General features: G+C 35.2%; 1 protein-coding gene across 50 annotated transcripts in view; it reads right to left on the bottom strand.

Annotated features, from left to right (window-relative positions):
* Positions 1-3,299: 3,299 nt before the first annotated feature.
* CAMK2D (calcium/calmodulin dependent protein kinase II delta) overlaps positions 3,300-13,117 on the bottom strand; it is a 354,108-nt gene continuing 344,290 nt past the window's right edge. For 19 of the 50 annotated variants that reach the window (XM_071215026.1, XM_071215022.1, XM_071215025.1 and 16 more), the window contains 4 exons: positions 10,394-10,488; positions 8,202-8,430; positions 6,672-6,767; positions 3,300-5,472 (listed from right to left, as the gene is read on the bottom strand). In XM_071215026.1, the coding sequence (XP_071071127.1) occupies positions 6,701-6,767; positions 8,202-8,430; positions 10,394-10,488 (391 nt within the window). In that variant the 3' untranslated portion in view covers positions 3,300-5,472; positions 6,672-6,700. Of the gene's footprint in view, positions 5,473-6,671; positions 6,768-8,157; positions 8,431-10,393; positions 10,489-13,117 lie in introns of all 50 variants that reach the window. The other 31 variants (XM_071215029.1, XM_071215035.1, XM_071215036.1 and 28 more) reach the window with 2 other exon arrangements.

Below are 13,117 nucleotides of genomic sequence, written 5' to 3'. Positions count from 1 at the left end.
AGTATGGTGTGACAGTTTGAAGCTGGGTGGATCCCAGAAAATCATGTCCTTAGGGATAATCCATTCCTGTGGGTGTTGGACCTTTTTGGGATCGCTTCAGTTGAGGGCCATTGATTGCATTGCAGGTCTCAGGGTGTGTCCGGTTCTCTTGCTGGAGTCCTTTATAAACAGAGGACTGAAAGCAGAGACACCCAGAGAAAAGTGGTGAGACAGAGAAACCCCAAGAGACTGAGAGGTCCCAGAGTCCAAAACCTGGATGCATTGAAAGAGGTCCTGTGACAGGCTGAGAGAGAGGCCTGGAGGAGAGGGAAGAGATGAGCCAAGGGCCTGATCACCCCCACCTAAGCTCAGGGAAAAAGTAAGCCTGGAGGAGAAGGCAGAGACGTCGGAGGCTGTCACTGCCTTGCCAAAGGCAGGAGTCCAGAATTGCCAGGAGCTGACATTTGGTGAGACAGCATCTCTGATGATTTGGGTATTTTCACAGCATCAGAATTGTGAGCTTTTAACCTAATAAATTCCCATGATAAAAGCCAATCCATTTCTGGTATATTGCTCCTAGCAGCTTTTTATTTTTTATTTATTTTTAAAAAAGATTTATTTATTTATTCTTCCCCCTTCCCCTCCTCCTGCCATGCTGTTTTTGCTGTCTGTACTGTCTTCTCATTTTCTCTCCTCTAGGATTCACTGGGATTCGATCCTGGAAACACCTGATGTGGAGACAGGTTCCCTGTCAATTGTGCCACCTTGGTTCCTGGTTCCTGCTGCGCTTCACCTTGATTCTCTCCTCATCTCTCTTTTGTTAAGTCATCATCTTGCTGCATGACTCACTTGCACAGGCACTGGCTCACCGTGTGGGCACTTGTGCTCACCATGAGAGTGAGCTTTCTCTTCTTCTTTTTCACCAGGAGGCCCCAGGGATTAAATCAGGTCCTCCCATATGGTAGGTGGAAGCTCTATCACTTGAGCCACATCTGCTTCCCTCCTAGCAGCTTTTTAGCAAACTAAGGCATATGATTTTAGAGAAGCTGGGAACCCTCCCTTTGCAAACCCAAATGCCTCCTGTATCTGTCACAGGGGGTCTGACGAAACAATAGAGGGGTTCCTTGACTTTAACAAAGGGTTCAAGACCTTTAATGTCCACAGGAACCAGGCAGCAGACTCAAAGGACTGAAACATTTGTGGATGGGGTGATGGCAAGGTGATCGCTTCGCTTTAAAAGGGGTATCAGATTTTCTGATTGCTGCCATGGTGAACACAGGCCTAGTGTGATGGGATATTATGATTTTTAAAAATTAAACCAGAATGAATGACTTTTATATGAAATATACAATTTTCAGGAAAATGCAAATCTGCTATCCGTTTTTCCTACTAGGGTCTGCAGGAGAACATTTCTTTTGAGAATTGGCTTTGTTTGATTGAAAAGTAGAAGACTGTAAATTCTTTATGGGGCTCTCTCAAGACAAGGTATTTATAACTGCTTCTTGTGCACTGCCATGTGATGGAAAAACAAGGAACCTTAAAGACAGCCAGCCAACCCACAGATGCTGACCCTGGAGGAAGCAAGCCTTCAAGCCTCTGAAATTCCTGTTGTTAAGCCAACCCATAGTATGGAACTTATTTTAGCAGCTAGGAAATGAAAACACTGACCTTCATTATAATTTTTATACATTCACTTTTCAAAAATCTGACAAAGGAGGGCATGTAAATAGTGAAATGTTCTTGGAAATCAGTAGGATTTTATTTAAAGAAATCAAAGATTGTGCCTTATATGTTTACATTTTGATATATATAATTCTTTTATTTATACAGAGATTCAAAATTTCAGTTTCTTAGGAGTAATATTCCTTGAACAATTTTCTAGAATATACTAACTCTTATTTCATTTTCCCTATTTTTGGCTAGATGACTATCTCACTTACAAACTCAGTATCTCTCATCTTCCTGTTGAGATATCTGAATGAGAGTATCCTTATATATATCAGTCAACCTGTATAAAGAGAGCAGCCCATAGCAAAACAAGGATTATATACCCATCTGAGTAAGGAATAGCAATAAGAGTAGCAATATTGTTAGTTATAAAAGTTATAGCTGTTACCATTTAATAATGTCTACCAAATATTATTCTAGGCCTGACATATGCATTATCTCTAATCTTTACAATGTCTTTATTGAATTGGTATGCTTATTCTCATTTTATATACATGGAAACTGAAGTTCAGAGGAAAGAGGCAATTTGCTCAGAATTTCAAAGACAATATGTGACAGAGCCAAACATTAAACCCAGGACTATGTGATTACACTGTTAGTTTCGCCTTTATGGTTTAGCCTTAGTTCAACAACTATTTATCATCAACTTCTCTCTTCCTGGCCCTGGTTTGGATTTAGGGCTACAAAGATGAATATGCAGTTCTTGCCCGAGGAGACATTATAGCTCAGCAGAGGAGACACACATAAAGACATTTACAAAATTGGCAAGAGAGGTAAAGAGAAACTATGATGTAAATGCTGAAGAGGGAGAGCAAGCCAGAGTGTGCCCTAGGTAGGTTTGCTCTAAACAGAATTTTAAGGAGTAAGAATTAGGTTGAAAAAGTAGGGGATGTATATTTAACATGAGAAAAACATAAACAGCATTGAAGATGTGAGAAAGTGTGGTGCATTTAGCTAATCCAAATAAGTTCAGTACTTTTGTACAATAAATTCAAGTTGGGGAGTAGCAGGAGATGAGGTGTTTGCCTGTATACTGCAGGTAATAATACTTGAGTGTTATACAGCCAGATTTGGGTTAAAAATGGAACATCTTAGCAGCTGAGTGAAGGATGGATGGGAGGGCACATATTTAGAAGCTTTAAGGACACTTAATTTTTTTGTCTACATAATTCTAAGTAAAATTTCCCTAGGAGAGACCAATGTTTTATGCATATAGAACTATTAACTTGCTATTACTACCAAGCTTGTAAATTTTTTTTTTAACAAGAGGTACCCAGGGCTGAACCTAGGGCCTCAGACATGGGTACATAAGAAGCTGGTGCTCAAACAGTAAGCTGTATCTGCTCACCAATGAGAGTTGTTTTTTTCATTTATTTTTTGTTTTTAGGAGGGACTGGGGTTCAAACCTGGGACCTCCTATGTGGGAAGCAGGCACTCAGCCACTTGAACTATATCCACTCACCACCAAGTGTATTCTTAAAAGAAAGAACAGTTTAATAACTTCATCGTTACATCAAAGGTAAACTGTTATGACAGCACCATGCATTCATAAATACAGCACCTGTTCTTAAGAAATAAAGATAGACACATTATCAGCAGAAATCACAAATTTATTAACTCTTAAATATATCAATCAGTCATTTACCATTATGGCAAGAAATATATACAGTGTCCCATGGTAAACCGCAGTGTTTCAAAATGATAGAAGATAGTAAATGTGTAATTTGATTGTGGTGGAAAGAATAAATCACAATTTCTTCACATCTTAGTGTGGAAGACAAATTTGATCTACAGTAATACTTCAACACCACATGCTAAGTTAACAGTGTAAAAAAAACCAAACCATCCTACACCTATTTTTTAAAAAAATACATGTATGCCACGTATAGCCGCTTCACAAAAAGGTAAAAGAAATTAAAAAGGAAAAATGAGGCCATTACTTTTTCACAGATCTCATTGGCAGGTTAACATGGCTCAAAACATTTACTACATACATATTTATTTTAAATATATATTGTTTTAAATTGTGTAATAATTATCAGAAAAGCTTCAATCCAGCTACCATACATCCACTAGCAACAATATCTAAGGTGATAAGTAATCAACACAGAAAGGTGAAATGAGAGAAAAGAGGGAGGGTTGTTTTTTGTTGTTTTGTTTTTTGCTTTAAAAGTATGCTCCTGAAGTTTGTGAATTAATTACTGCCATTAAAATAACGCTGATGAAGATACCATGCACTATAAAGCATTTTAGAGAATAGAAAAATGTTTGACAGAGATTGAGTCAACAGAGGAGAAATGAGAAGCACAAAGTAAACCTGGGACATTTACTTTTTCTTTTTGTTTTAAACTGGAAAATCTTAACTCCTTGCAGGAAGATAATGTTAATCTGACATAAGAGAGAAGCAGAAAGAGCACAAATTACAAAGAACAAGTTCAAAACACTTATGAGAATGGAAAACAATCGCAGGTCTTTCTAACCGTAGAAAACTAGCCGTTGATGGTGCAGGATGTACCCTAGTGTTTCACAAGGCGGAAATAAATGCATTTGCACAAAACTCTGTTCTGCTATCAATTTGGTATTCTCCAGGCAATTGTTCCAGATATATGCAGTAAGACATATTGCAGTTACAGTAGGAACTTACTTTAATCATGTGTTAAACAATGCTAATGCTTCCAACATAGTTAAGATACATAAGCCTGAATTAGAGTCTATGTAGAATTAAAAAACCTTTAAAATCTTCTTGACAACATTTTTATGAGCCCTGAAATTGATCAAAAGTGCTAGTTTAGTAACTTCCAAAAGGCTTCAGTTTTAATTGTACCTTTGATATGCAAATTTCACTTTTGCTCTTTTTTCACATACTACTAGCCTAGAAAGAAAAGAATAGGGAAAAGAACCACCACCACAAAAGAAAGCAAAAGGAAAATAAAAAAGGAAGCAAATGAGCCAAAGAAAGAGGATAAAATGAAGAGGATAAAATTAACGCCCCCACCAAAAAAAACAGAACAAAAAAACAAAACCAAAAACAGAGCCCAGATTTGAGAAATGAACAAAACATATAACTCAGCAAGTTCACCAGAACAGTGTGAATCAAACTGTTAAATAATGTAAATATTATTCAAACTAGTAAATAATATGTATCCTTCCAGTTTACACAGTTTGATAAAAAACTAAATGGCTTTAGATGGTACCAAATTGATTCTTGCTTCCACATTCATAAATGATTTTGTCCACATATCAAACCACTTTAACAGTTAAACAGCAACAGAACTTTTGGTGAAAATCATCCATTTCAACTAGGAAAAACATCAGGAAACTGAAGGTATTTTTTTGCCCTTTTTTTTTTTTAAACAAACAAGCCAAAACAGATTAACAGCAAAAAGTTCTAAAAAATTTACATTTCTTTTACAAACTGTCATTTAGAGAACAATAATGTTGAAGTCTGTTAAATCTTGGCATAAACATAGACATCTGATGAATATAGATTGTACTTGAATATTGTGGAATTTTTTTTTCTCTAACCTCCCCCTATCATTTGCCAACAGTAATTTAAGTTTGCATGGAACATTCCCGTGGTTGAACTGTAAACAATGGCTAGGAAGGAAAATATGACAAGAGGAAGCATCACATGTGCATTACAGATAGGACCTTCACAACTTCATGCAGTCAGAACATGCATGAAGAGGAGGAGAGGACGGCCCGGGCTTAACATCCAGGTGCCTTGAGAACAAAGAATGCAGAAGTGGCACTGTTGATATTTAGCTGAGGGGAGAAAGTGGGAAGGAAGAAATAAATTATATGATTTGACAGAATATCATCAAATTACTTTGCCAAACATGAAAAGTTCACAATTTTATAGCTCAGCTAACTAACAGGTTGAAAATACTTTGTATAAGACATCTTTGCTTGCGATCATTAAAAGGGAAAACACAATATTAAAAAGTTATAATATTAAAATAGAAAATTAGTATTAATCATCTGTGAATTTGTTCATACAAAGTTAAGCTAACAGTAAGAGACAGGGACCCAGGCATCAGTCGCATTATTAAGTCTAAATATGCATTTTAAGTATTTGTATTTACTAGACAAATTAATAAATGAATATTATCATGTGACTGATATAAATTCAAACTTTAAGTCTATCCTTAACTTCTGTTATTATTATTGGACTCCATGGGAAATCAAACCTAGAAGTCAATCTAACAAGTAATATATCATGGTATATAACGTGAGTATTACTAATTGGAGATGTCTTTTCTGCAAAACAAAGAATTGGGAGCACTGTTTCTTAAAAGCTCTGAACAAGGTTCAGTGCTTTCATTGGGGAAAATATTCACAAGGCACCACATACATATCTGAATTCCTGTTAATCAAGTTTAAGAAACAAATCTTAAAAACAACACAGGCATGAATTTAATTACAGCCAACTTTCAATTATCCTCTGGAATTACCCACTTGTGAGCTTTAAATTTCAGTCTGACTTCCTTCTGTGACCTATCCTCAAAGTCAAATACCAATTATACTCAGGTACAGCAAATTAATTTACATAGTTCCCTTAGCCAGTCATGTAACAGGAATTACAACCTCTGGGAAAACAGAAACCAAAGATTGCTAAAACTTGTTAAAAAATGTAGGACTGGATAACTGAGAGTTGTCTGTAATGACCCAGGCATGATTTACTTTTGATGCAACAACTCCAGGATATTCTAAAATGACACGATCCTTATAGTGAAGGACGCCTCTTTCAGTGCTTATTACCTATAAAATAAGGGTTATGCTACAAACGTGAACATTAGTCTCAAGGACTCATGCAAAATAGCAAGAATTTTCAAAGACCTTATATGTTTTTCACTGAATATATAGTGCAAGAGAAAATATCCTCGAAGGGAAGTAAAACAGCCATGCAGCTTTTCATTCAGTAGCTCCAATCACAAAGTATCATGGAGCAGGATGTTACTTACAAGACCCTTATGAGAATGGTTTTCAGGTCTTAGAAGTTTTGCCACAAAGAGGTGCTTCCTGAGAAGTTTTCTTTCCCATTTGGAATACAGGGTAGCCTATTAAGAGAGGCCCCATTTAAGCCATGTGGCATAAAAGGAAGTTTTCTTAAATAGGCTCTATCCCATAAACAGTTCAGGGAATAACAGAAAAACCCAACCCCCTAGTACTTTATGAATGCAATACCTTCTATGTTAACTAGCAATTTATGCTGTACCTCTTTGGGGTAAAAAAATACACATACACACGAAAACAGGTGTCTTCATTATCTGCAGATGCCTTTTGTTTCTTTCTCTAAATTACATAGCTACTGTTTTTAGAATGGATTTCAACATATCTGCTTTTCCTCCTTGTTAACCCTTTTAAAAAACAAATCCAACACTGATCTATAATTGTTAAGGCTGATAGAGAAGGCCTTTGAAAACCACTGTGGTGCATTACCAAACTAAGACATAATGATGGACCTCTGGAGTGAGTGGAATGGTGGTTTGTATGACCTTGACTCCTTATTCCTTTCCTCCAAAATTTAAAAGGTGATCTTGGTGAGGAAATTTGGAATGAGATCAGCAGTGAACCAGATTTCTATTAACTGAGTCTAAACTTCCCTTCTTGTTTTCATCTGAGCTCACTGTACAGACAGAATCTTGTTTCTCAGGAATCCCCTTTATTGGAGTCAGCCTTCCTTACCCAGAATCCTCTATCATATTAAGCTAAAGTTCTTTTCATCATGATGTTCCTTGAGCTTAGACTACATGCCCTTTGTTCTTTCTATTTTTCCAAATTCCACTTAAGTAAGATCTCCAAAATTCTACCTTTTCCACAAAGTATACTTTCAAACGTTATAAAGTTTGCTATATTTGTCAATCATTTCATTCTACCCTGAAGTGATGATTAACTTCATTATATAGGGTTTTTTTTTTTTTATTTTTATGGTATCAGTGATTAGTTGCTTTCCATACTAGAATTTATTTTCCTTGGAAGCAATGTCATTTCCCTCACATGCTAGTCACATAGGACATGTGCAGTAAATGTTTGTCTGGACAAAGAAAATGCTGTTGTTTTTTAAAAATAAATTTATCCAACTATCTATAACTAAGCCCCAATGGAGAGCCTGTGAAATGAAGCTCCTGATATTATATGGCCATTTTAGAAACTCCTTGCCAATTCTTTCCTCTCACATCTCCTTCCTTTGCCATTTGTGACAATGAAATCACAAATACTTTGCTTTATTATATGAATATTCTTCATTTAACCCTAAGAGAAATCAGCTTGACAGCTATTTTCCAGTTACTCTATGCCAAATTTCAACCCACAAATGCCTGGTGTGATTGATCTTTCCAGAGAATTATAGAATCCCACCAATGCATTTATTTCCACCAATATAACTGGCCATTAGCATAAATAACATATGCCATGCTATTAACAGTGGAATAAGTAGAAGGAGCTGACCATGGATATATTAACAAAGAAGTTGACAGCCTGGGAATATTTACTTGATGGGTACTGTTGGAGACCCCGAGCGGTGAAAATGAACATTCTGCCATTTTCCATCCCGGCGGTGCCAGACACGAGTCTCTTCTGATTGCATTGTCTTCGGCATTCCACTACCATCCATGTACTGTGTGAGCCTAATATACGCTATGCAGGCAGCATCATCGCCTACCAGATGTACATGGGGGTTCAGGATAATGGTGTGGATTGGTTTATTGCTTTTGGATAAAGCTGAAAGAGAACAACATGAAAAGCAAATTTTAGTTTTTGATGTAAAGTAAAGAAAGATACAAAAACTTGAATTGAGATCAATTAATGAAATGCTGTTCATTCATTCATTCATTCAACTACTGTTTATTTGCACTGAGTACCAACAATTTTGCAAAGTATAGAGGATAAGAGACAGAGCAAAAATAGAAACAGTCCTTATCCTCTCTGATTTCATTTGCAGGCAATTTGTTTGCCAATCTGGAAACTTTGATTGACTAGGGGAAAAAGTTGGAGAGATGTATTTCTTTACAATGGGAATTGGTTAGAAACAGAAGCCACAACAGGAACAGAGGTGGAGAAGTTCAGCCAAGGTGCACAGAGCAGTTCTTGACTTTCCAGTGAAAGAACTACTGGGGTAGCTGTCCTAATAACCCGTGGTCTTATTTATTTTTGTTTGTAGGTGAAGTACATGAGAAAAGGGAAATATACCACATATCAAGCATGGAGATCATTGTTTCCAAAAACGGGCTGGCCATAGTATGAATTAGTTTCTGCATCTAATCCTGCAACTCCTTGATGTAATAGAGTTGATTTCATGATATCAGCTATGGCTATCCAATAAAACTCCAAATCGGTGTTGGCCATATGGCCTGGTTTCAATCTCTAGCTCTTTCTCTTTGCGTATTTCTCACTAGGCTCTAGCCTCTGGTGTTTTCGAAAGTTAGTTACCTATTCTAATGAATAATAACTGAGATTAGAGGATTTAGTGTAGTTTACTTATTGATGATTATTCTCTTAGATCACTAGAACAGGTTGGACTGTTTTTGTTATTATCTATACATGCTTCCCATGCTCATAAAAAATCTTTTCATATTACTCAGTGCTATAGTCATATAAAAAATACCAAAGTATGAAGAATATTTATGGAAAATAATGATGTAAAAAGCATTATGTAGAAATAGGTTAGGAATATTAATACGTTGATTAATTCTTTTACTAGAGATTGGATGGTGTCAATTGTGAGTCATTGGAAGTAAAGATTATGTTTGCTGTCATACAAGGTGCTAGGATACAGAGACAGAGTACATTTACTGAAGCTTAGTTAAGGCCAATTTATTACATAATCCTTTTTGTTTGCTTCCTTGTAAATGCCTAGTGCATATAAGAAAAATTTATTTTAGTGCATATAAAAATAATTTATTAAATATGTCTTAACTTAAAGTTCCATGCTAAGGGAGACATTCTTGTCAAGGTTTACATTTACCAAAAGTGAGTCTTATCCCAATCATTGTTACTACAATTCCTCTTTAACTCATTGAGATTTCATTGCAAAAAGAGTGAATTCACTCTATGCATCATGTAAAGGAAACCTAAGGCCTAATGCCTTTAGGTGTATGGGGATGGAAAAGGATCAAAGGAATTCATGATTTATACTTTCCTTGATGACCTGGAGGATTTCTGTAGGCAGAGGCTTCTTTAGTCATATTCTCTGAAATGTAGCTGTTTTCTTTGAGAAAACTAAAATTTGTATAATTTGAACTGAAATATTTATCTGATTGCTTATCTCCATTTACATTTACTTTGAAAATAAGTACCCAATGTGCTTGAAAGCACTCATCCATGTTGAATATTATGACATTCTGTGGTTTTTTCATATAAGAACATATAAGAACAATTTTATGACAACTTGAAAAAAACTCATTTTTTTGTAACACAGTTTTTATAGCTTATTTCATAGAATTCACTGGGACTTATATGGAATGTTTTCAATCATTACGTTTTATACAAAGTAAGATATTTTCCATATGGCACAAAAATGTTTAAATGTGTCTTTTTTTTCAAATAATAAAAAAATTTAAAGTGTAAAATTTGGGACTAATGTAAAAAGATCTCATTGCAGAAAAGAGCCAAAGAATATGCAAATTTCAGAGAAATCTGCAAAGAAATTGGAAATGGAATGCTACTAAAGGTAAAATAAATATACCATTTTCAAAGTAGAATCGATGAAAGTCCATCCCTTCCACTAAATTACCCAGTGCTTCAGGTTCAAAAGCAGTAAGGCCTGGGTCACAGATTTTTCTGAAGGAAGAAACATAATCAAATCAATCAACCAATCAATCAAAGTTAACATATTTTTATTGCTTCATATGTATTCATTTTTATTTACCAAACAGTAAATAAAGATAAGAGTCTCCAAAAACACAATAAAAATGTAAAATTTCTAACATAACTTGGCAAGATAGTTTGAGGAGCAACTATATAAAAGCAGTTTGCAGAGACTCCTGAGAGGGGCAAGATAATATAACCAGTTCAAGCAGATAGTAATATACCATGATTTAAGAGTCTTTCTAAAACATTTACTTTTTTAATTCTCAGGATGAATTCTCCAGGCTTTTCTGTGTCTAAATCTTGACTGAAGTTTATTATTTTCTTTGAAATGCTCTCCAATTCTTATAAAACCATCTTTGGTTGTGAAATTAAATACTTTTGAAATAATATTTGATGGATCACACCATCTACAATCATATCAAACATTTATATTATGATTGATACTAACGCAAGTATCATACCCCCGACTTCATGGCAATGTCCCATCAGGTTTAACTGAATTTAAGTTTAAAGTTTATTTAACCTTTAAAAGAAAATTCATAAGAGGTTCGAATGCACAAATAAGTTTTTTTAAACCTAGCAATATAATTCAACAAAGGAGGTTTGTTAAACATCTACTATATAGTATGTTCTCTTCTAAACAATTATAAGACAATAATTAATACTTGAATGAAAGAACAACAAGTCCTTGAAAGCTAGATTACTTATACATAGGGGACAGGAAAGATTTATGAGAGAAAGAAAATTTGGGCTGGTCTTATAGGAACGCATTGAAGTTTTCTAGGTATGTGAGGGTGGTGGGCAGGAGGGCAGCAAGTAACATGGTGTAGTGCTGTGAAAATGCATGGTAGTTTTGAAGAATGAATGATTTATTGTTTGATATGACTGAGCACTGGGCCACTGGTCTATGTGTAAAGTCCCCTGGAAACAAAAAGAAGGGAATTTTTCCTTTGGCCTGTGTTTATCAGGGTAGGCTTCTCAGAGAAGATGATGTGAAATCTGGATTTGAAGAATTAGTAGGAGTTCACAGGATAAATGAAGAAAGTAAAAGTTGAAGGATTTGGGTTTTTTATTTATTTGCCTCAAAGGTCAATATAGTAAATGTGGCTGCGCTTGATTTCTTATGGAAACTCCTCACCTGGAAAGCAGAAATTTCTTAACCTTTCAATAAAAATACACATTTGAACAGGAGAACTCACTATGGTTCTTCAAAGCACAGTAGAATATAGAGCTGATTTTTAAAAATAATACTTTTAAAATAGAAAATCACAGTGGTTATTCTTCATGGTAAAGAAACCCTAAAAGTGAAGCAGTGAGGATCATAAACTTTGCCTCAGACTGCCTGGTGGGCAGGTATTTTTAAGCTCAAAGGCAAATATATATAATCTCTTTCTAAGGAGCAAAATGGGAAGAACAGTGTTCCTCTGGAAACAGCAATTTATTCTGCCAGGCACTATTATTTCCTCTAGAAATAATGGTAATTGGTTATCAACATCAGTGAACCAAAATATATTACCTTACATTAGCATTAAGATCATCTGAGAATCACTGTACTGTGAAGGATCTTTTCTACACAAAAATTAAGAGTCAATATATTTGAAGATCTGTTAGTCTGTCCATCTATCTGCCTATACCTATATCTATCTGTCTGTCCATCTGTCTAGCTGTCTAGCTATCTAGCTCTCTATCTACTTACCTACCTACTTACCTACTTACTTACCTACCAACCTTCCTACCCATCTATCAATCATTTCCTACAACAGGCTTTGGATGTATACTCCTAATGGGTTCTAAGGGCCAGGTTGACAGAGCCCTACCAACATATTCTACCAGCTTCAAAACTCCCAAGAGAAGGGCCTGAAAGCACAAAGTCAGGGGAGGTTATAAGCCTCTACAGGCAAAGAAATTAGTGAATTGATGTCATTGTCTGAGAATATAGGAAAAGCCCTACCTTCTCCTGGCTACAACTGCTCCCTTAACCTGAACCACACATGTAACAGCAACAACAAAACACATACAGTGAATGTTACTGCAAAAGGACATTAAAAAAAATAGTATTCTTATCCTTTGGAGAATCCTATGGGTCTAATAAGGTTATATAAGAATAAAGAATAAAAGAGATTGTAGGTTCTATAGCAAGTGTTCAAAATAACTTTAAAAGAGGTCTGTTGTCTCTGAACAGAAAGAGTAGTCTTTTTAAACTCCATTTATTACTATTTCTTTCATTCCACACACATTTAATTTTAAAGAAGCAGCTCCTGTATTTAACTTAATTTTTAAAATTTAGCCACTCTCTTCCATATTTTATATTTGGCTATCTATTTTTAACTGATGATAAAAGTAATACCAGATTACAAAAAATTTGAAAAGAACAGGGAAGAAGCAGGAAAAAAAATGTGCATAATTTCACCTTTTAAATGTAACCTCTTTTCTTTATTTTAAACCAATCAGGCACATTTAATTTCTTTTTTAATGATTTTTTCTTATGTATTTGAAATAACTATGTATACAAAATTTTATATCCTGCTTTATTTTCAGTGAATACACAATAAGCATTTTCTCAAATCACTAGAAATTCTACATAAACATCCATTGTATC

Source organism: Dasypus novemcinctus, chromosome 1, assembly GCF_030445035.2.
Source record: "Dasypus novemcinctus isolate mDasNov1 chromosome 1, mDasNov1.1.hap2, whole genome shotgun sequence".
In the NCBI taxonomy this organism is placed as follows: domain Eukaryota; kingdom Metazoa; phylum Chordata; class Mammalia; order Cingulata; family Dasypodidae; genus Dasypus; species Dasypus novemcinctus.
Note: the sequence above shows the minus strand (reverse complement) of the source record. Positions and strands in the feature narration are given on the sequence as shown.